Source organism: Antennarius striatus, chromosome 22, assembly GCF_040054535.1.
Source record: "Antennarius striatus isolate MH-2024 chromosome 22, ASM4005453v1, whole genome shotgun sequence".
Lineage (NCBI taxonomy): Eukaryota > Metazoa > Chordata > Actinopteri > Lophiiformes > Antennariidae > Antennarius > Antennarius striatus.
The window spans coordinates 5635001-5658524 of NC_090797.1; the positions used below are offsets into that span (position 1 = coordinate 5635001).

The 23524-nt window shown below is 41.7% G+C and overlaps 1 protein-coding gene across 3 annotated transcripts in view; it reads left to right on the top strand.

Annotated features, from left to right (window-relative positions):
* sema3aa (sema domain, immunoglobulin domain (Ig), short basic domain, secreted, (semaphorin) 3Aa) overlaps positions 1-19518 on the top strand; it is a 30410-nt gene extending 10892 nt beyond the window's left edge. For 2 of the 3 annotated variants that reach the window (XM_068306698.1, XM_068306700.1), the window contains exons 2-17: positions 1786-1946; positions 3844-3906; positions 7197-7316; positions 7748-7838; positions 7933-8052; positions 9974-10116; positions 10260-10374; positions 10473-10542; positions 12749-12893; positions 12981-13200; positions 13680-13771; positions 13885-13926; positions 14141-14298; positions 15958-16025; positions 16116-16267; positions 16735-19518. In XM_068306698.1, coding sequence (XP_068162799.1) covers positions 1786-1946; positions 3844-3906; positions 7197-7316; positions 7748-7838; positions 7933-8052; positions 9974-10116; positions 10260-10374; positions 10473-10542; positions 12749-12893; positions 12981-13200; positions 13680-13771; positions 13885-13926; positions 14141-14298; positions 15958-16025; positions 16116-16267; positions 16735-17454 — 2480 coding nt within the window. In that variant the 3' untranslated portion in view covers positions 17455-19518. The remainder of the gene's footprint in view (positions 1-1785; positions 1947-3843; positions 3907-7196; positions 7317-7747; positions 7839-7932; positions 8053-9973; positions 10117-10259; positions 10375-10472; positions 10543-12748; positions 12894-12980; positions 13201-13679; positions 13772-13884; positions 13927-14140; positions 14299-15957; positions 16026-16115; positions 16268-16734) is intronic. The other variant, XM_068306699.1, reaches the window with a different exon arrangement.
* Positions 19519-23524: the final 4006 nt, after the last annotated feature.

Genomic DNA, 23524 nt, shown 5'->3' on the forward strand with positions numbered 1-23524 from the left:
TTTACTTGATTCGAGTTATCAGCTAATTGCTATTTGCAGGTCTGAGTAAATTAAAATGACCCCATGGACGAATTCGCTTGAGCAATTTTCCGTCGACTGGAAATCTCCTTACTTCCGACTTCCAGCTGGTATCTTATTGGCTCACTTAGAATAAGGGGCTATCTGATTGCCTCTCTAACTACAACGTTTATTTCTTTATCATGTTGATTTGAGCGTTATGGTGTTGCTTTCCTGTGAATGTCGGTGTCCATGCAAAGGCCTTGTTTGAAATATAAGATCTGCACACACACAGAAACCCACATGCTCAACCCATCTGTGATACGCTACAAATTCTCACACAAGCACACATCCACAGACCTCCATTCATGCCCACACACACACCCACTCCGTTTCTTCAGCCACAAACTTAACCTCGCGGTGAAATCCGACTGACGCAGATGAGCTGCAACCGTCTTTATTAGGTGAAAACCACTCCCTCTCGCGGTCCTCATGGTGCTCGATACGCAGACACGGTTGACACACCACTTCCTCCACCTCCCCTTCCACCAGTCCCCTCTTTTATGTAGACACAGATGTCCAAGATCTTACACACTGTGAGTGGGCGCAGATGGCTCCTATAGCAGCCCGTCAATCAGAGCTTTGTGGGGAGAGCAGGGAGATCACAATCCACTGGACTGTTTACAGGAGTGTGACTGTATGTGTGCGTATGTATACATAAATCTTGTTCCAAGAATAAATACATAGAATCTTTTATTCTAATTAAAATCTAGTATAATAAAGGAAGCTTTTAAGCTGCATAATTTATGTTTTAACTAATAATAAACAGAGATAACGCAGATGAATCATTTTGTCTGTGCGCTGTGGAAAATAATATTCAATCAGGGGTGAATTTGGTGTCTAGTTTTGTTAATATAACACCGTTGTCGTGACGGCTGATGTCAGAGGTGACGGAACCCATCGCTGGTGATTGAACGTTAACTGAAGTCAGGTTAGGAGCCCGTGTGTAAAGACTCATCCCGGTTTCCATTTAGAAGGTCTGCATATTGTTAATACATAAAACAATAGAGGATTTACACACCTGAATGAAAGAGAAAGCCTGTGTGTGGTCACACACACTTCAGTGTTGATTTACATAATAACTCATTTCCAGCTACATGCCACATAAACCCATACTTACTCACACACGATGTCTTCCCTGGCCCCGGACTCCATATGAATTATTCAACCAATCACACGGATGAACAGTCTGAACCGTGTCTCTTGATTGGGACATGCTGTGTTCACTTCAAAATATATCTCACGGTGTACCTGACTCTCTCTCTCACTCTGTGTGTGTGTGTGTGTGTGTGTCTGTGTGTGTGTGTGTGTGTGTCTATATATGTCTGTGTGTGTAAAACAAATTAAGGACAATTTTTGAATTTTCCCATAACAGGGCATCTTGATTGTAGAAGCACTACTATTTATTTTTCATTCTTTCATCGTAAGGTTTTTATTGTGATTAAATGAAAATACATTTAAAGCTGTCAGCACATGCTTCATCAAAAATAAACTTGATTCATAATCCTTGTTTGTATGTTTTATATATGAATACTATTGTTTTGCAAAATGCAGATCATATTTTTGCTTTTCTAGCTCCTCTTTTTAAAGTTTTCTATTGTTTTGTGCTAAATTACTGTAAACCACATACGTGGGGTTCATTTCCTTATATTTAAAAGGTTCTTCTATCAATCTACCCATTATTTCATACCCGTTAAACACTTTTTATTCCTCTTCCACCTCTTGCAGAGATGTTAGAGTCCAGTAACCTCGTCACCTTCAACGGCTTGGCCAACAGCTCGAGCTACGACGCTTTCCTGTTGGACGAGGAGCGAGGGAGACTATTGGTCGGAGCTGAGGATCACATCTTCTCATTTGACCTCGTCAACATCAACAGAGACCACAGACAGGTAGAATTCATATTTACTGTATTCAACTGTGTGTAAAGTTTGTGCTGCACTCCTCTCCTCTCCTCTCAATCTATTACACCATTTCATTTTTTTCGCATTCCCGCTGTCTGTCTGAGTCGAGACACTGCTGCCCATAATTCCATTACATCAGCTGGACTAGATTAACAGTGTTCTTTATCAGAATCAGGCATCTGCCTCGGACACAGAAGACTGACACAGACTTACCTGAAGGCAGCAGGGATCTGACCGACATTGTCATAATTTTTGCCGGTAGCTTAGATGTCTATATTTTTTTCTGACTTTTGTTCTGATGGTTACGTCATGAGATAAAGACAGATAAAAAGCAGTGATGAAGCAAATGTAATTAAATGACCTGAAAATGTGAAACGCGGCATACCAGGAATGGAAGAGGATGGAAGCTCTTCAGAAAAAGTGATGAAGACTTGCATGGGTATAAGCATAAGAATTTTTTAGAATTTATACCAGTTCCCTTACTCATCCTAAACAAGTACTCTTGTGCAACCTTGTGTGTTTATAAAGTTACACAAAGTACCACAGACAAATGCAACTTAAGGGCAGAGCCATCATCATTTCCCGAGCAAAACTCCAAACCCCTGGTATTTCTTCGTGTTTTAAGTGTAGAGTATAATTATTTTCTCTGAAAAGAATTTAACATTTAAATTGCATAATTCGAAGCCTACAATTAGTCTCCATAAATGTGTCCATGTTGACACAGTTAGAGCAACACGGAGGACAACAATCTTTTTTGTTCCCACACTCTTGGGTGAAAACACAAGGAAAACACGAGATGCATATTTTCTTCACAATTTATTTCAATGAATACAAGTGACGTGAGTTACAGTCGTACACAACATTGCATACATTATCTGATTTTGGGCTACGTTTTATTAAGGGATAGCTTCCTCTTGCTTTCCTTTAGAAAACAGCTGTTTAGACAAGCCTTTTATGGTGGGCTGCATCAATGCTGTTCCATTCATCTCTGACTGCTTCCCACAAATGGTCAGGGCCCCAGATGTTTTGCCAACCTGTTTGGCTTTGGTTACATGCCTGTACAGTCTCTATTGGGTTAAGACCCGGTTCCTAAACGGGCCAAAACATCACTGTAGGAGAACAGTGATGTTTGTGATGTTTTTTATGCTCTAAGTGCTGGAGGATTTTCTTGTTGAAAAAAAGCTTTGTGTTTTATATCCACCACACATCTTATTCAGCCTCGGATTTGGAAACAACCATTTTCGATACTCCTTTGCTTTAATGCGCTTTTTGCTCTGCAGAAACTCGCCAACGCCAGATGCAGGATAAAGCCCTGATAGCATACTTCTACCTCCTTGGTGTCTCTTGGTGCTCAAGAGGCCAACAGAGACAGCGTTCTGGAGCATTTGCACAAAGCTTCCATCATTACTCATCACTCCAGAGTGATTTTGACTCCAACATGTGCATAAAAGTTTGGACTTTTTTTTTTAAGACATTTTTGAGAAAAATTATAACGTCACTCCTCGGGCATGGAGATCACAGAGATGTCAAGACTTTTGTCAACTTGATCAAGACTAAGATAAAAAAAAAATTCAAGCACGCTGACATAAACAGATATCATGTTTTTCTATTTCATCTTTTTTTCTGATTTAATCTCACAGTATTTGTTTATCCATCACCTAATGCCTTTTTTCCTCTTGACTTTACTGAAAGGCCAAGAAAGTGAGCAAGCTTGGAGTTGATATAAACCCAACGGATCCAAAGTCGCTCTACTGGGATTACACACCCTGATTTTGTCTGATTCATTGCATTGACTCGCTGCCTTCCCTCTCTCACGAAACAACGTACAAATCTCTTCCCTCCACCCCCAACATAGAATGACTCTGTTCTCCTCTCAATTGCACAGATTGCGTGGCCTGCCACCCCGTCCAAGAGGGACGAATGCAAGTGGGCAGGGAAAGACTTTGGGGTAAGTCAGTGATCACAATGGCATCATCATTGGGCCACTCCTCAACAATTTTCATTTCTTTTCTTCCACAAATGCTCTGACTGTCTGACTGTCCTGCTTAGATTTGTGTGTTTCTTCAAATAAGTCTCGGATCAATGTTTTGGCAGAAACATCGAGGCACTGAAGCAGTTGCCTGAATCCAAAAAAAGCACAGCAGAAGTAGAAAATTAGCTCAAGCTCATCTGACATGTTCCACAGCACAATGTTCTCTCTGTAGACCAACCCCCACCGACACACATAACTAAACACACCGTACAGCAGATGTTCAGTCACAGTAAGGTGTACTCTGTGTATGTGAGGACAATGGTGCGTCCCCTCGGAGATCATTTGCTGCTGATGGGAGTGGGTTTGTTTGTGCCTCAGACTGTGCACATATGTGCATATTTATGTGAGGGTGTATTATTTGTGTTCCCGTTATCTGGCGCTGCATTAAGTCACATGTGCCATTCTGCAGATGTTTACTGAACACACACGTAAACGTCCCCATCTTTGTTTGCAAAGTGGAACTAGTTGTGTGTCGGTGTTATCTCTTTTTTTGTTTTCATAGGCCCTCTCTGTCTGTCTACAATCAGATACAGCAATATCTGATTGTAATTTCACGCCTTGATGAGCCCGGATTGAAACCTCTGCAGGGTTTTTGGATTAGCCAGATTTATGACATCCCTTTATATCACCCAGGTTTTTACTGTGGTCTAACTCGCCGCTCACTTTTTTTGGGATCCTCTCATAAACACAAGAAGTACTTCCCATCCTCACGCTAGAAAGAGAACCCATTCCGGCAGTGCAAATTCACACCGAACTCAATGATGAGGTATTTGCGTGCTGTGAAAATGTTTATTCTTGCAAATGAGGGAGAGCAAAAATGGAGCGCAGCACGGAAAGACCTTGATTAGTACATTACTAATGCATTCGGAGCTTCCAAAGTGATGCATCTCAAACTATAATTTACAGCCGCAGAGCAAATGTAACAGCTGCCTTCTGAAATACATGATGGCTGCATCTTTCTCGGCTCGGCTGAAAAAGTAGGCGACACTGTACAAGTCAGTTCTTTGAACATAATGTAATGTGGAGTCACTATTTGCACTGCTTTTGTCCTCTAACTTCACCCTATATTTCTAATGTATTTTCCGTATTCATCAGCGTAATCTCAAAATTCACTCAGCGCCGCCAGATGTATACAAACCCATCGCAAATCTGTCCACCTATTTCTCCAATGGAAAGTCATCATCAATTCGCAGTCCAAAGAGACTCATTCATTTCATCCAATAATAAGCCATTTATCCTCTGCGGTTGTTGTGGTTTTTCACATAATGACATGGTTTGTGATCGCGGAAACCATTTTTCACCGACAGAGCCACATGTTTCAGTGACTCCAATAACTTGTGTCTGTCAGTACGAAGGTGTGACCTACCTACCACGTTGAAAATTAGTCTATCCTGAAGACAGCTACGCAAAATCCTAAACAGAGCTGACACTGCGGGGATTATAGAAGCTGGTGAAATGCGTATAACAAGGGCGTGAGAATGATTCTGGGGGTGTGTGCTCCCGCTGTTCAAAAGTAGGAAACACAGAGGGTAAAGTCATTATCCGCCAAAATCACAGACTCAAAGAGACGGACTGGGTGTAGGTCAGCCGTCATGAAGGTTTAGTCGTCCTGTGTGAACTCAGTGATACTCCTGTAGACACGGTGGGATAGTGATAGCGTGCACAGCTGAGTGGTGTTAAGTGTATTAATAAATCCTATAGAAAAAAATCACAAAATATGTTTTATTGAAGAAATTGATTGAGACATTTCAGGTAATACAAGTACTCGGGGTTTTGGGTTTTTTTTGCACATTTGCATGAGGAGAGGATCGATTTCATTCTCATAATCCAACTTTTTCTTGTGTTTGAATCTGTCGTTGGCAACCATTTAGCATAGCTTAGCATAAAATATGGGAAAAGGAGGAAATGGTTTATTCTGCATCTGTTCATAGGCAACAAACTCGGCCCGCACCTTCTGTATCTTGTTTGTTTTATCACATAGGGAATATTATTTCTCTGCTAGTCTCAGTGATTTCCTGTCAAGTCACTGCAGCCAGTGAAGAAATAGTCCATAAAATATATTGTATACAGGCAGATTTTTTTCCACCTTCAGGCAGAATTGGCTGTTTTCTTCTTTTTATTATCATGTTTTGTTTTGTTTTTCTTACAGACAAGATAATATTTAGTGCATTATTTTGAACAAAATTAAGAAAATCTCAGCATGAAGATTACTGTTCATATTCGTAAAATGTCAAACTTATCATTAAAGAACACAAAATCAGACTTTGAACAGGTTCTATTAATAGCAGGAATTGCCATTTTGTTCAGGTTTATGATGTCATTTTGAAGGTACACAGTAAAATGTCTTTTGTATTTCTGTCCTATCCTAAACTGAAATGTCAGTAAGGTTCAGAAGCCTGAGGAGGGGCATTAGAAGGAGGAGGAAAGAAGGATAATTTGACTGTCTGCTTGTGATGTGATGTGTGAGCTGTTGCCAAATCCTCCAGCAAATGTGTATTTATTTGTTAGGTGTATATTCAGCGTGTTTTTATAATAAGGCAAACCCCAGCTAATCTCTTTAACACATGTGCCCAAATCAGCTCCTCCAGGCTGCTAATAACCCTCTTACATTAACCAATCCCGTTGATTAGCGCTCTAATAAACAGTCTCTCTCTGCTGGGACTATCAGCATGTGCTGGAGAGCCAACTAAAATATCCCCTGTAAATTCAAACATATGGATCATTAAATAGCCGAGGTAAATTTGCCTGACTTGACTTACAGGTGGGATTTCCTTGAAGGAGACTCGGTTTCAAGCAGTGAGTCTTTTCCAAAGCAGCTGGAAAGCCCCTGCTTTATAGGGAAATCCAGCAGAAAACCTTTCTGTTATTCTCTGTTTTCTATTAGTCTCTGTTTTCAAGTGAATCACTAAAGGGCATGTTTCTATTGAAACTGTCAGCGTTATTTTCACGAAGGATGAAACTTAATTTAAACATTGTGATGCTAACATATACAGTCTCTTTCATAAAAAATCCCAAAGGTCTCACATGCCTTATGAGACCTTAATACACTATGCTTGTAGGATTACTACATAAACAGAGAGAGATATTGCATGTGCATGAATGCACATAAATGTATTTCAACCTCTGCCAGCTGTGTGTCTCATTGTGTAACATTTTATACTTGTCAGGGTTTGATGGTCCTTGTCTGATTTGTTTTTCTTTTTTAGAAAGAGTGTAACAACTTCATCCGGGTCCTTCAACCTTACAACCAGACCCATCTGTATATCTGCGGCACTGGAGCCTTCCACCCCATCTGTTCTTTTTTGGAAATGGGAAAAAGGGCAGAGGTGATTTATTAAAACATGTTTAATCCATTATATACATACTTAAGATAACTTATTAGTGATCATGCGTTCATGAGTAATTAAAAAGCCTCATCTGTGTTTTCTTTGTGAGACGGTCATCGTAGGAAATTAATGTATTATATAGAAGTCAAATTATTCATCTGGATAGATTTGTGTGGGTTAATCACTGTGGCTGCATTGATCTTATTCCATTTCTCGATTTTGTTTTATGGTTGTAGACACTATGTTACAACTGCCTGCAGCTTTATGAAACTATGCTTTTGCACATGACTGGTCTTCTCAAACCCAAATGTCGTGTATTAGTGTCCTATAATGACAGCGTAATTTGAAACACAGACTATAGTTGTACCATCAGCTAAGCTTAATGTGGCTTTCACTGCCCACATTTTGAACTTTGACCCTCTCCCACACAGGACAACATCTTTCGACTGGCCTCATATTTTGAGAACGGCCGGGGAAAAAGCCCCTATGACCCTAAAATGCTCTCAGCCTCGCTTCTGATCGGTGAGTTTGATCTCTGTCGTGATTAGTTCCAGGAAGTCCACATTAGCTTCAGAACTGGTCATTAGTTCCTAACTATACTTTTTCTTGCCTGCAGATGGAGAGTTGTACTCCGGCACATCTGCTGATTTCATGGGGAGGGACTTTGCTATTTTCCGTACCCTGGGAGAGCATCATCCAATCAGAACGGAGCAGCATGATTCAAGATGGCTCAATGGTAAAAAAAAAAACAGAAAAAACAACAACAAAAAAGAACCTAAAGTATTCCCCAAGGAATTAATATTCCTGTAAAAAGAATACTTGTTTTGACTCAATTCAAAATTGTAATTTAACATGATAGTGAGTTTTCAAACAGTAATCGGATGCGTTGCCTTTCCTGAGTTTTAAATAGTCCCTTTGTGTTTACAAGGAATACTAATTGCTCAGTATACCAAAAATAACCTAGATAACATACATTTACAAACTTAGCAAACTCCAACTAACCTAACTATTAAAGTAAAAGAGGATGCTTACAGCCTGCACAGACCTCAGCTATTCAGTACCAGCTTATTATTGACCAGTTTTCAACAGACTTTGAACCATTAAATTCCCTCACAAGCCCTAAAGTATCCAATTTTTCTATTCATGCGTTGACATCAGGTATCAATGCTCATTCACAAAGTCACCGAATTTGCCCGTGCTAGTAAGATTAGCTGGGCGGTAAAGGTTATTGACTGTTCGGTCTGTCTGGCTGTCTTTCGGCACCGCAGAGGTCAGTTTTTGAACCTTTCCCTCAAGCTGTGCCATGCCTTTTCTCCCTCTTTCCCACAGATCTAATCCATTCTCAGCTGTTTTCCTGTAGTGGAGTCAAATTCCTCCCAGTTCCTCTAAAACCGTCCCTTGCGCCTCCTGCAGCCCCATCGAAAACCACATACACTATTCACGGCAGTGCTGATTGCTCTGACATATTAATAAAGAGTGATTTAGAAGGCAGAGGTCATTGTTAGCGCCTTAATCCCCATCGATCTTTCACCTTGTTCTAACAAATACGCTCGGGGCAGCCCAGCAAAATCCAGCTCCTCCACCACAAAGGGGGGATTGTAATTGTATGGATTACAGGGATGGGGGGATATTCTATTGAGCCTTTATCAACAAGGTTACATGGTGCTCACATGTAACGAGAGAGAATATTGGGAATGAATCCTTAATAGCAGTTAAGTCTCCAAAGGATTTAGGGTTAAACGGTAGCTTTGGCTTCGCTGGGCTCAATTCACAAAACGTAAATGTACACATTTTCTCATTTTAATGCCCCCACACTCAACATCGAGGCTGAATTAAACTTCTGCTGAATGAAGTTGTGTTTTTTTTTAATTCAAATGGAATGAATCGTATGACGTTATTGTTCGGCGGCAGCAGAAGTTTCTGAAAAAAAGCACATGCGATGTTGAATTTATGAAAGGGAGCATTTAATAGTATATTCACCATAGAGGTATGAAGTGTGTGTGGGGTACACATGATTCATACCAGAGGTCTCACACCCACACAGCACTTATAAATCTGCTTCCCACTTTGGCCACACTTGCCTTTTTCACAGCTACTCTATATCCTAAATGGCCATTGAGGGGTAACATGGCACTGCTTGTTTCCCTCCGGCTAACCCCGGGAGCTTTTAGACGCAGGCTTGCTTTACGCGTGACGACGACTTAATATCTGCGGCCACTTTTCTCGGTCAAGTTGAGAGATATCCTGGCCCTAGGGCCAGCCTCGCCCATTTAACTTTGATTTCCTCTTGCATTTAAAGTGGAGATAAATGTATTCATGTTTTACCCTGGACAATAAGAGCCATGTGTTTGTGAGGATGTGGTCTAGAGACAGGGGTTATGTGGGATTTGGGCTTGGAGTGCTCACTTGGGTTAAAGTCAGATACTGTAACAGAAGGGTGTAAAGTGAATGGCTGTTATTACCGAGCCGTGACTGGAGAATATCATGGGGGATTGGTTTCAGAGGTGTAAAATAGGGGTGAGAGGATTGCCATTGGGGCAGATGTTGGATCATAAAAAATTGGGTTTGTGTAAGGGTGTGTGGTTGGAGTATCGGAGCAAGGATGTGCACAGTGTTGGTTTGTGTCCTTTAAACTTTGTCTTATTTTTCCCCTGCAGACCCCAGGTTTGTAGGTGTACACCTAATTCCAGAGAGTGACAACCCTGAAGACGACAAGATCTTCCTGTTTTTCAAAGAGAACGCCATGGATGGAGAGCATACCGGCAAGGCCACCATTTCCAGGATAGGACAACTGTGTAAGGTAACAACACACACAAACAAAACCCTCATCCTGTTTTCCTCTGAAGATTTCAAGATTTCTCACATGCTTGAATGACCTCTGAGAAAAAGATATCCGCCAGCATTTGCAGAAAATGTGTTGAGTTTTTGTGTGCTGCAATACAGAATGACATGGGAGGACACAGGAGTCTGGTGAACAAGTGGACCACTTTCCTCAAGGCCAGGCTAATGTGTTCGGTTCCTGGGGTCAATGGCATCGACACACACTTCGATGAGCTACGTGAGTGCGTTTTCTTTATTTGTGTGTGATGAAAGATTGACCTCATGTATTCCAACCTTCATCCATTCCTGTTTTGTTTTTGTTTTTTCATTTTGCAGAGGATGTGTTTCTCATGAGCTCCAAGGACCCAAAGAATCCGGTTATCTATGCCGTATTTACCACATCCAGGTTTGTACCGTTCCGGATCTATATGTTGCTCTCCATTGTGTGTGTGTGCAGAGACATAAACATCCCAGACAAGCTACTTTCTCTGTATTTGAAAAAACATATTTCAGATTTCCCTTTCAGAATTCTTTTCTTCCAAGTCTACATTCATTTTATCTGTAATTTTCTAACCACTCTGAATGACGCAGGAGGAATTTGGGCGACTAAATGAGTCCCTGTCAAATTCCCAAACAGCGTCTTCTGTCCCATAATAATCCACTTTCAGGCATCTTACGGTTGCTTTCCCTTGGCATGGTACTCCCCCCACATCTCCAATTGTGGATTGATTTTAGCTGATTGTCCAACTCCCCTCCTACCTGTCCCCCTTTTTTCATTGAAACCTTGGCAGAGGCTTGGAGGGGAAATGAGATTAAGGGGCAGTAGGGAAAGAGAGAAACATGATATTCACTCAGCTGGAACGCATGTCTCTCCCCTGGCCGCCGCCCCAGCCTTGAATGTTTTTTTTTTATTTTTTATTTATAAGCTGGGTGTGGCTCTATTCAAGCATGTGAAGAGGTGAAGGCATGGTGCAAAGGCAGATAAGTGAGTGGAAATGGCACAGATGGTGGCACTTATCGTGATTATGGTGAATTTGCATATGGGGAACGGTGTCCCATCGGTATATCCGACTTGTTCTGAAAGGACAAGAAACACTTCAGTATCAATCACCGCTAATGATGAGACAGGCGTTATAGAATGATGACACAAGCTAACGCTCGGTGACAGGCGGTTTGCATCTCTAAGCCCGAGTGGCTTTTCTCAGCTCACTGGAATGTATTCAAATCAAGAGTTCAATGCACCGTGGTAGGTGTGCACCTATATATATATGCGTGTGTATGTGTGTGTGGATCTACACTCACCCACATGCATGGAAGCTTGAAAATTTAATTATGGGGCATTGAGAAATTAGAGTGGTTTAATTGGTTTTCTAAGTGGCTGGTTTTCAGAGATAAATAGAGCAGAGACTCAGAGGGATCAGCTTTTATTACCTCTGCTTAATGGGGCACGAAGATGCCGCCACCGAAGATCAATGTTTGATCGTCCCCCTGTTTGCGCGCAAGTATGCGTCGTATGTTCAGCCGAATTTGTACGTCCCTCCCTCAAACTGTAAATCTGTGTAAACAAACGGTGGCCTTTCGTCTCTGAGTGAAGATATCGGAGCTCCTTTCCTTGTGCCCCAGGATTTAATAGAATTTTTCCCTAATTAACATTTTCAAATGCTAATCCATTCATCTTCCACACTTTAGTAAGTCCTGTCTGCTGCATGTACGCCAGCCACATCTTTAATTAGTCCGATACACTTCCCACTGCAATCAACAAGACAAAAGACATCCTAAATGTTATTGAAGCATTTGGTTCCTGCAAATGCAAGAGATTTGTTGTCCAAATTCAATTTTGTTACTTGGAAAAATTACACAATCGAAGGCAGAAAACAACTGATGACTGGATCTCAAATTAATAAAATTATAAAATTGCTGAACACATGCCCCCTGTGGTTGGAGGTTAGTAGGTTAGACGGTGGTCATAGATGTGTGACAAGCTCCACGTAAAGATTTTAACAGCTGCTTTTGGAAAATGTATGTCTTCTACTCAGTGAAACTCCCACATTCTCCAGTTCAGTGAGTCACTCTTCAGATTGCTTTTCTTATGCTTAATCTGGAACAGAGAGCATGGATTGAAATAAAATTTCCCCTTTCTTACCATGATTTATCCAACCTTAACTGTTTTGGACTTTGTCCGGCTATTGAGAATAAAACCCCTCACATCTGCATCGAGCAAAAGCTAAAAAAAAAAAAAAAAACATTCTGGAAGGGATTTCAAACATGCTCTGAACCAGGTCTGCTGTTATAGCGGTGATGTGCCCAAATTCCTGTCTGTTCTCGTGAGGCTGGAAGCAGTCGGAGTGAAGCTCCAATCTGTCATTCTTGTACTTAAGTAATGACAACCTTGTTCCCGTCCATCTTTGTGTGATGAAGGGTCATTTTGGTGTCTTTCTTCAGCGTTCTACAAGCTCTTAATCCCTGCCTTGTGGCCAATGTTTTCCGAATCCCTTTCGTTTGTCTCTGTCAACTTTTTTTCGTTTCACCGCCCTCTCACTCCGTGCCTCTTCATCGTTACACCTCTTTTTTTTGGTCCCTCACCCCATTCCTCTCTCTTTTTTCCCATACAGTAACATCTTCAAAGGCTCGGCAGTGTGTATGTACAACATGCCAGACATAAGACGAGTGTTTTTGGGGCCCTACGCCCACAGAGATGGACCCAACTACCAATGGGTTCCTTTCCAAGGGAGGGTGCCCTACCCTCGCCCTGGCACTGTGAGTCTCCAACTAAAAAGTACAGCAAGTTCAAAACTCTAAACCACCCAGAAATCACTCAACACTACTCTTTGTGTTTTGTCTCAGTGTCCCAGTAAGACATTTGGAGGATTTGACTCCACCAAGGACCTCCCTGACGATGTCATCACCTTCGCCAGGGGACATCCAGCCATGTTCAACCCAGTGCATCCCATAGGTGGGCGTCCCATCATGGTGCGGACAGATGTGGACTACCAGTTCTCCCAGTTGGTGGTGGACAGAGTGGAAGCAGAGGATGGACAATATGATGTCATGTTCATAGGGACAGGTATTCAACTTCAACCTTTCCCAAGCCGATACATTGAAAGAATGTATCGGGCATTAGTCACAGTGACACGTTATTTTCGTTTTAATATCAACATTTTTATCTATTTTGATAAATTTTACAAAATATCTTAATCTGCTTTGGTCTTAAAAGTTGTGTCGTTGCGACATGCTAAATTTCAACTGACATTTAGTAAAAACCTGAAGGGAATATCTTTTATTATAAAGGATAACTATATTATAAATGCTTAATGAAATATTTTGTAGTCTGGTGGTAAAACATGCTAATACCAAGAGATAGAAAATATTTCAAACACAACGTTATAGTTGACGTCTTTATTTGAATTTTAACCTGAAGTGGTGCCTGCAGATTTAGACTTCAAACAGTCAGTTGCATTCCTAAAAACAATAGTTACTCATGCAAGCTCAAACTAGACTTTTCTACACATACATTATTTATGTACTGTATATACATTCTTTCAGACATGGGCACAGTGCTGAAGGTGGTGATGATCCCCAGAGAGAGCTGGCATGACCTCGAAGAGGTGGTCCTGGAAGAGATGACTGTCTTTAGGGTATGACATTGACTATTGAGCGTTAACAGCTTAAGTAGCCGCTGCCTATAAAAACACATATGATGTCTACAGATGTGGTGCTAAAGCAGCTGTACTTTATTTATTCTACGCAGGAGCCTACTCCCATTACTGCTATGGAGCTGTCCACCAAGCAGGTACAAACTTGTTTTCACACATAATCCTTTATCCGAAAGTTGTTGACAGGGCTTTAAGTATGAATGTAACAAAAAAGAAAGAGCAATCACAGACATGCCCAAACGCAAAGATAATGTTTCCATCGAGGACCAAACCCATAATGTCTTTTTACGACAACCTTGCGCATTAAAATATAACATTTTTATGTCTTTACTCTTTATTTTGCTCCCACAGCAACAGCTGTACCTTGGCTCAGCCCTGGGTGTATCGCAGATGTCTCTACACCGTTGCGAGGTGTATGGGAAAGCTTGTGCTGAGTGCTGCCTGGCCAGAGACCCTTATTGTGCTTGGGATGGCACTGAGTGCTCCAGATACTTCCCAACTGCCAAGAGGTAGGAACACGCACACACACAAAATAAATCTTTGCCCTTTATTTATCCTCAAAGTGTTTGCTGAGGCTGCATTACTCTTTTTTTTTTTTTTTGGTGCAACATCCCCATGTCATCTGAACGCTCTCACATGGGAGTTAATCTCGCACCGACAGTTTGCTGTTGCAGTTAGCTTTAAATGCTTCGCTCAAGGCCAACCGTGTTTTATCTAAACTCCTCCGGCCTATTAGAGAGTCCAAAAAAACACGAGTCTTACAAGCCAAAACGTGTGAACATGGAAGCAATCTGGAGTTGGACGACCACGCAAGCACAAAGTACAGTCTTTACATCCAGTCATTACGTCTGCATAGACAAAAGCTCAATCCATCCAAGAGGTGCACTCCAGAACCCTGGGTTGTACAGTCTGCCATTAGCAGTTAGTTTGCAGCGACGCCGTCATCCTAAAGCCAGGAAAGAAACACACAGAGCACTATAAGGAGACACTTATGAATGTACATCTACAAAGAGTACACACACCAAATTATAGCCAACAGGAGCCGTCTCACCGCGTCACACCGCAGTCAGGAGGTATGAACATACACACCCTCAAATTACCCTCTACTGTATCCAGTGGGGTTTTACTGACCACTGCAGCCTACACACACACACACACACACGCACGCGCACACACACACACAAACACACACACTAACATCCCTGCATCTCATGCATCCAGAACTTCTCACACCAGCAGAAGTACACCAGTGGGTATTCTCCAGCTCTGGCGGGTTTACAGAAGAGGTGGCACACCCCGCGGTTAGGGCCAGGATTGGCACCTTTGGGCTCTCCTCCACACTGCAAATATTTTCCCTACCGGAATGAGAACCAGACTTCTGGCCCTGCACGTGCTCACATGGCCAACAGAGACAGGAATGCTTAGACCAGGAAACGTGTGAAAGAGCGACATGTGCGTGGAGGAGACGGAAAGATGAGTGACCAAACGCGATGTGCAGGAGTTAAGCAAGGGAGGGATGTCAGCGGCCGCATTGTGCACGCAGAATTCACACGCACATACTGACCGTTTCACTCCATCTGTTTCCTCTTTGCTTTTCACCACTCCGATTTGTCCTCCACCAACTTTATTCTTCTTTCCAACCCTCGCCTCACCTTTGGCTTACCCTACCTCTCTCCCTACTATGATTTTTTTAGTTGTTGTTGCAACACCCATCAGAGACTTTAAATATGACCATGACAGCTCTGAACTGGCGAGAGACATTCAGTCAGTACAGCCAAGCTGAGCACATTAGATGTTCCAGCTTTTACAAATCACTCGGTGCTTCATAGTATTGAGTCATCGGAGGGAAACGAAGCACGCCTTTGCACTGCTTGCCAGGTTTATGTTTCTTTAATTGTTGTGGTTTAGGGAAATTATTTGTTTGTTTATTTTCTTCTCATAGTATATAGCACTGCAATTGAAGGGTTAAATGACAGCACATGCTGTCGTCCTGAAGTGAGTTGTGTAATAATGTTAGTTAACATTGCCCCCTAGTGGCTGAACTTAATTATTACAGAAAATGTGAATGGTCTTTCTTTTTTTTTTTCTCAAAATATTGTCATCAAATTATCTTTGATAATGTCATTACATCCATGTGGTCAATAACGTTCATTGTGGCTTCTTCATAGGCGAACCAGACGCCAGGATATTAGAAACGGAGACCCCCTCTCCCAGTGTTCAGATCTTCAACATCACGGTACATGAACATTACACACAATCACACACCTTTATTCTCTTCCTGGCTCACGTTCCTCATTCAACCCCTTCTGTCTCCTCTTTATACAAGTAGAAGACATGGACGGCTTAGGAGGCAGCGTGGAGGACAGGAACGTCTATGGCGTGGAGAACAGCAGCATGTTCCTGGAGTGCAGCCCCAAGTCTCAGAGGGCGCTCATTTACTGGCAGCTACAGAAGCCTAACGATGATCGGAAGCATGAGGTGTGTATGTTTGTGTATGTAGAAATCCATCACTCAATTTTACTTCTCTCTGCCAAAGGCTGGACATTTCCTTCTCCGCTCGTAATGACATCTGAACCCTTTGACATTTAACCTCAGTGGCTCAAACGGGGAGGTAACTACATGGGTGTGGTGGTATTTTTATAACCAAGCATTCAGGGTGTGTGCTTTTAGGGGCTGGTTGAGATGAAGAAGTACAATACAAAAAGTTCAGGTTGAGTTTTAAGGGTTGAACGTTTTTTATGAGGAAGACTTTTTCTTTTTCCCCACCCTTTGCTTTTACATCATCGCCACATCAAAACTACAGTCTTGTATTCTTCACATCATGCTGTTGTTTCTCTGATCAAGACCTTAGCTTTTAATAAACCTATAGAATAATAGATGTCAACCCTCCACCGTTATGGAGGTAAGCTGGTAACTTAAGTCCCCCTCTTTTTCCCCCCCCCCAGATCAAACTGGATGACAGAATTCTCCGGACAGACCAGGGTCTGCTCATACGGAGTCTAAACCAGTCCGACACAGGCATCTACCACTGCCAGGCTGTTGAACACGGCTTTATTCAGCCTCTGTTGCGCCTCCACCTCCAGGTCATCCCCACCCAGAAACTGGGTGACATCCTGCCGAGCCTTTCCAGTGCCGGAGGCGGGGCAGGTCACTCCGCTAAGCACAGGCTATGGTATCGAGACTTCTTGTCTCTCCTGGACCACCCAGACCTCAACAGCGTGGAGGAGTTTTGCGATCGAGTTTGGAAGAAGGAGCGCAAGCAGAAAAGAGTGAAGACACCTAATGGTAATGGTCAGGGTAAACCTGACAGCGGCTCCAACTCAGCTTTACAGCCCAGAGCTTCCAACACCCAGAAGCAACAAGCCGGTCCACCACAGACCAGGCCGTGGCTCCAAGCTGGAGCCCCGATGGGGGAAGGGCATGCTCGGAACCAGAACGGCCAGAAAGGTCAACAGAATCTGGGGCTGTTTGCCAGTCAGGCACCTAAAAACAACCAGAAGACACAAAACAGCCAGAAAGGGCAGGGCGGCGTGGCCGGAGCTCAGGCTGTCGGGGGTTCTCGGGCGAGCAGCCAGCATGCGGCCAAGTGGCGGCGGATGCAGGAAAATAAGAAGGGACGCAACAGGAGGACCCATGAGCTTCAAAGACCCCCACGTAGCGTTTGAGTGAGGAAATAAAAAGCACAAAGATGCAAACATACAACAAGATCAACGCACACAAGCACAAACCCATGCGTCCACACATTTACATGCACACATATTCTACAGCATCTAATGATTCAGTGACCTCACCACAACCATGGCGGAGATAAAACTCATGAACAGATACTTATAAGTATAAAAAACAGAAATGAGCCGCGACAATAAAGCTCTTGTTTCAGAGACGCATATACAGATGCACAATAACCTGTGAAGAGGACTGTGAAGAGACAAACAAAGGACTGAAAACTGGAATGAATACTGTAAATGTGTGATTATATGGCTCGTTGCCTGGGACACTGGCTGCCAGACACTTCATCCTCCTGTAAATAAGCTACTATAATAAGACTGGGACGGAAATGTTTAGTGAGGTGCTGGTTTGTTAAGCAGATGGACTTCATATGCTGAGAGCAGACATGAATAGATGAAATGACATTAATGGAAGCAGGACTAATGTGTTTGCTGCATCCTGCTGCCCCATTTGACTTTAGCATGTGAACGGCAATGAAATGGATTGAAAAAAATACTCTTATTTTGAAGGAGAAAATAACCTCCCATCTAGACTATTGAGACAGGACAAACAACAGCACCCTTAAAGGAGATAAGGAAGGGCTGCATTCACTTTGAGGTGCTCACAGCTTGAGCCAGTGACCCTCATGTTGTTAGAAACAAAAAAAAAAGAAAAATTACATGCAAAAACCACAAAGTCATGTCGTGGCGGCGCGGACACGCTTCACCACACGTCTATCTGAGGCTGGGAAAGCATCGTGCATGTTGTTGTCGATCAATGTTTTAATAAGCTAGGTATTTCATGGAATTCTAGAGGCTTTTTTTTTTTTTTTTACATCCTACCTAAAAATTGTTAGATTTTTCTTTTTATATTTACTTTCCTTTCCAGACAGAGCTTCTATTTTGGGAGCAAAAAACAAAACAAAACACAGGAAACGCAGCCGTCTCCCTGTGCGTTATTTCTTCTGCTCGCCAGGATTCTATGTAAGTTATTATGTCGTTGCTTTTTTTTTGTTTTTTCCTGGAATTTATTTAGAATCTGGCCACGAATTCTAGTTGTAGGCTAAAAAAACCTAGTCTGAAATAGAATACCAGTTGTTTTGTGTACATATATACAACGATTTTAACTCTCTGTGTATATACAGTACATATACAGTACAGAACACCTGTTGAATATTATTTATTGCTCATTGTTTTGTGAAAGGGTTGCATTTATTTTTGATATTATGGTATTTTTGGCTCATCCATATATTGGAGAAACAATGGCAACAGCGACTAAGAAAACTTTATTGGACCAACTATCCGAAATAGTGTCAAGGAATCCTTTTTGGGGATAAAACGTTTTGACAGGTTTAGGAGCACGAGTACAGGGGTTTGTGTCTTTTAATGAATCCCACTAATAAAAAGCACAATTTTGTCTGTTTTTACTTTAGTTTGTTACTAAATCCATCCCACATGTCTTCATTCATCCATCAGCCATTACGTGTAAGATAATTCCCCAAACAGAAAAAAAAACATTAGCTGTGAATCTCTGTAAGAAATAGTGGAGAAAATTGTTGAATCTAGTCTGAAGGACGAGACACGTTATATTGCATGTGAATGCTACCTACAGTAAGTGCATCTTTTTTATCGTCTCTTTACATGTTTTGTGTGAAAGGTGAAGTTCCCTTAAAGCAAGGTGTGAAATACTTGTGTCCTTTTGCCAAGACGATGATATTAACAACTCTTGAGACTCTGGCCAAAGCTGTGGAAGATCCGAGCTCCTTAATCTTGAATTTTTAACAAAGGTAACCCCTGTCTCCTCTCCTGTCTCCCCCCTCCTGTCTCCCCCTGTCCTCTCAATACATGTGACAAGAGTAATGTGTCAAGGCAATAAACTTAGAGCAGGTCGTGTTCTCTACCAAGACTTCAAAGTTTGTTGTGTCCCTTATTCGGGTAGAACAGTGACAGAGCTGAGAGTTACTGCTGCTGTAACACAGTTCTTTCTGGAATGCATTCGGTTGACTAAATAAACCTCTCCGTTATAAAAAACAAACATTTGGTCTCATATCTGTTAAACTTTTTATGAGAAAACAGAGGATATGTAGAAGTTAACATTAATGAAACACACCCCCACAAATACACATATAAAAATATTTTTTAATCTATCTATCTATCTATCTATCTATCTATCTATCTATCTATCTATCTATCTATCTATCTATCTATCTATCTATCTATCTATCTACCTATGTAATGCTTGCTATATATTAACATAAACTTTACACTGACATTTCACGAGGAATAAAGCACATTTGTTAATTTTGCACGACACAAACAAGTTTACAAATTAGCTTAGTACATTCTCATCTGTAAAGTGTAGTGATACCGAGCCCTTCAGGAAGCTCTTTAAATGAAGTTTAGTCACTGCATTTAAACAGGATCACCATAAATTCCCTTGTATTTTGGAGACAGTCAGTGATATAAAAAAATTTAAAAGTTTAAAAAATCTGTATGGCTGCTTTTCTTGTAATTAAAATCAACCGACCTGTCATTTTGACAAATTGCAACTGCAAACCACCAGTTGCACAAACTGTGGCTTTTCTCTCCTTAAGTGTTCTAGGAAGTAATGAGAGTGAGCCAACACTCAAAAATGACCTTGGCTCTGAGTGAAATAGGATTCAGCGCTACGCCAACATGTTTTCTGTGAAACAGGCCTGTAACCTCCCACTGAAGGGGGAATGAGGCTATGCTGTAGGCAGAAAATGCGGATTGTCATGACGACCACAAGAGGGCGCTGTTGTCCTAAATGCGTTTTGAAGCCTGTTTCACCCAAAAAGCCCATCCAAGTCTTTTTGTGATTGAGGTTATAAAATCAACACACACCTTCTTTTCACAGACACACTTGGCCTTCTTTAGAAAACGCGTGTGTGTGTGTGTGTGTGTGTGTGTTTGCGTGTGTGCATGTGTGTGTGTGCGCGCACATGTCGGCTGAAGTAGTGCAATCATGTTCCTTGTCCTCGAGTTCCCTGCCTGGTTTGAACTCATTGTCCTGTTACCATGGTGACTGTCCTTGAATTTCCTGCGCGTCTGTTTGGGTGACTGTCTGAGTTTTCAAAATAGTAATTTCTTTTAGCTGCGGCAAGAGGTCAATCATTATGTTGGAGTTTTATTACTGTGCGCTTTGCGTTAGGGGAGCTTCTTCTTGTCTCAAATATATTCCTCATCATCTCTGCTCAAATCTGCCCTCACAACAACATTAGGTAATATAATGTACAGTATATCTACATTCAGCATTCTGATGCCATTGTTAATAATAGTAAACTCTACTAAATTAATTATTATAAAACATAAATACATCTACAATACGAAGCATCAGAGAATTTGAACGGCATTCAATACAGTATATGTGGAAAAAAAGGTGTATTCCCAAACTGCAGCAACCAAATGCTCAGAGTATGTTTGTGCTATGTAAAATATAGTAAGCTCTGTTCAGTAGCTCTGACTCATTCCTTCTAGCCCGGGGGCTAGCCCAAGGCGCGGAGCGAGATCAAGTCTGTGGGTAAGGGGAGAAGAGGAGATTTAGGTCGGTAGAGGATAACACACCAACAGGCTGCCCCATTTATTGCCTATGAACTCTCTGTTGGGGTGAGAGATTCCTCCACTGTTTCCTCACTTAGGTTATAGCTGTAGGTATAGTGGATGCAGTGTGATGAAGTGTAATGTGCATTGCACTAATCCTCAACTGATCACATGATGAAAGAGTCATCAGGTGAGTGACAGCCATCTCGGAAACCATGGCAACCAGGGAGAGATGAAACCCGGAGCAGTTCTCCTTGATGATCAATGACATCTTCCATCAAGACTGAACCCTGCTGATCAGCAAATGTTTTCTTCAGCAACAGCTTTCCTTTCTCCTCCTCCTCCTCCTCCTCCTCCTCCTCCCCCTCCTCCTCCTCCTCCTCATTTTTCTTCTTCTTCCAAATGTGAGTTCCTGTTGGCGTGAATCTCTTGGATTTTGTGTCAATGTGACTATCTTGTATTTCGACTTTTGTGAATAAACGTGATTTTAAAAATCTTCTTTGATTGAAATCACTACATTTGGTAGCTTTCACTGTGAGGCTTTTATCACATGTGTTGGAGGAGGCTGTTTAACTGCCCCCATTTGTTTTATCCATCCACAAGGTACCTTGAAAAAAGGTATCTTGTGAATGGATTTTGATTAAATGTTTACTCTCCAGTTTGAGGCAGATCTTAGTATGGATGCAAATTCTGGATCACTGTTTCATTTTCAAAAAAGTTAGATGAAGCCTTTTTTTTTACATTTTCAAATAAAAACAACTACTGGACAACACGTAACTTCTTTTACCACCCTATGGAAATGGATCTGAACCCAGATTATAATGCAGATCAAGGAGATTTGAATGTGTAATTTCTTATATACATTACAGTATTTCAGTGACGCAATTCAGTTAGAAATCTTTATCATCTTCAGGCACGGCCTGTCAACGCCCTCAGGATCTAACTTTGAGTGTTTGATGGGCTTTTTAAAGATCGGTGTGGTCAGTAGCTGTTCCTCTTCTATGGGTTGATGGAGAACATAATTGGCAGATTAGATAGATAGATAGATAGATAGATACTTTATTATTTTACAATGTTGTTTATACTAGTATACCGTATATGATGAAGAAGGTTTTGACAACCCATTTCCAAACACTAGTTATTTTCATAGAGCCTCATGTAAGATAACAGTAACTGAGCTAAAGGTCACAATTACAATCCATTATATTTCAACATATATTTAAAACACAGAACCCTGTTTGATTTTCATTCTCATACAGTTTAGTCTCTACATGTATTCCTTGGGGTCCCTCCATACATATAGTGCCCTCTGGTAATGCCTGTTGTTAAGAAGCCATGATTTATGGCTTTTTCCGCCTCCTCAGCACCAAGTTACAAGGTTTGGAGTCATAACCAGAGACACCTTCCACAGCTGCACAGTCAAGCACAGATAAAAAGTGACTCACCCATTTGACCTCACTCACACTCCATTCTCCAATTGCTTGGGACTGAGCAGGTGATCAATGACCTATTCCTGCCTGTGTATGAAGTAAATGCTGATGCGCTCTAGGATGCAGGGTTACGTTCAAGGACTGCGTAAATCATCAAGGACTGCTAATGCTTTCTCGTCCGTAACCTTACCAATGTTACAAGCCAAGAAAAAAAAAATGTTTTATTAAAGCTGAGGCAGGATTTGGAAGCTTTCCCCCAGGAGATTATTTTATGTAAGCCCTCCTTTTGGCTCCGTAGCGTGGTGTGTTTTTGTATTACGTGCATTCATTAACTTCAGTGTGACTCATCTGTGATTGGTCTTGCTGCACACAAGGGACGCGCCCCCTTGTTGCAGTGTGATGACGTGACCAGCGATGATGCACCACCTTGACAACAGGTGTGTGTTGTTAATGATTCATGAACTGCAGGGGTGTGCATGACTTGATTGGCATTCAAACCTTTGTCGCTTCGACATTATCTTTAACCCTTTCTCTCTTAAATGAAAAGGTCTTCTTTTCCTCCCTGAGAGACTAATCAAAGTCCTCTTCTGCTACGGATGAATCAGCCCATTAGATCCTGGAGCTGCATTAGTTAAGATTTCAACTACTGTCAATTCACGAAGAAAAATACAAGTGGAATGAGTGGGAGAAGAAGACTGGAGGTGATAATACAGATCCATTACACTGCTGAGCAATTCATGGTTTTTTTCTCAAATGCTGCAAAGAAAGTCACATATGAAAAGAATAGAAGGCTAGAGTGACATGAGTGCTCTTCAGAACAGTTGTCGCTCTTCCTTCTTCCTGATTGATCTCCTGGAGCAATCGATTCTTTGCACAAAAGTATTGCTAAGCTGCCGCTCAAGAATGACAAAGAATTTTAGAGGGATCTTGAAACCAAGTATTAGGATAGTGATATTATAAAGAGAAGAAACTCTGTCTGCAATACTTCACCCTCTTCCAATTTAGCATGTGTGTTGCCTGAGGCCTGATTTGGAAAC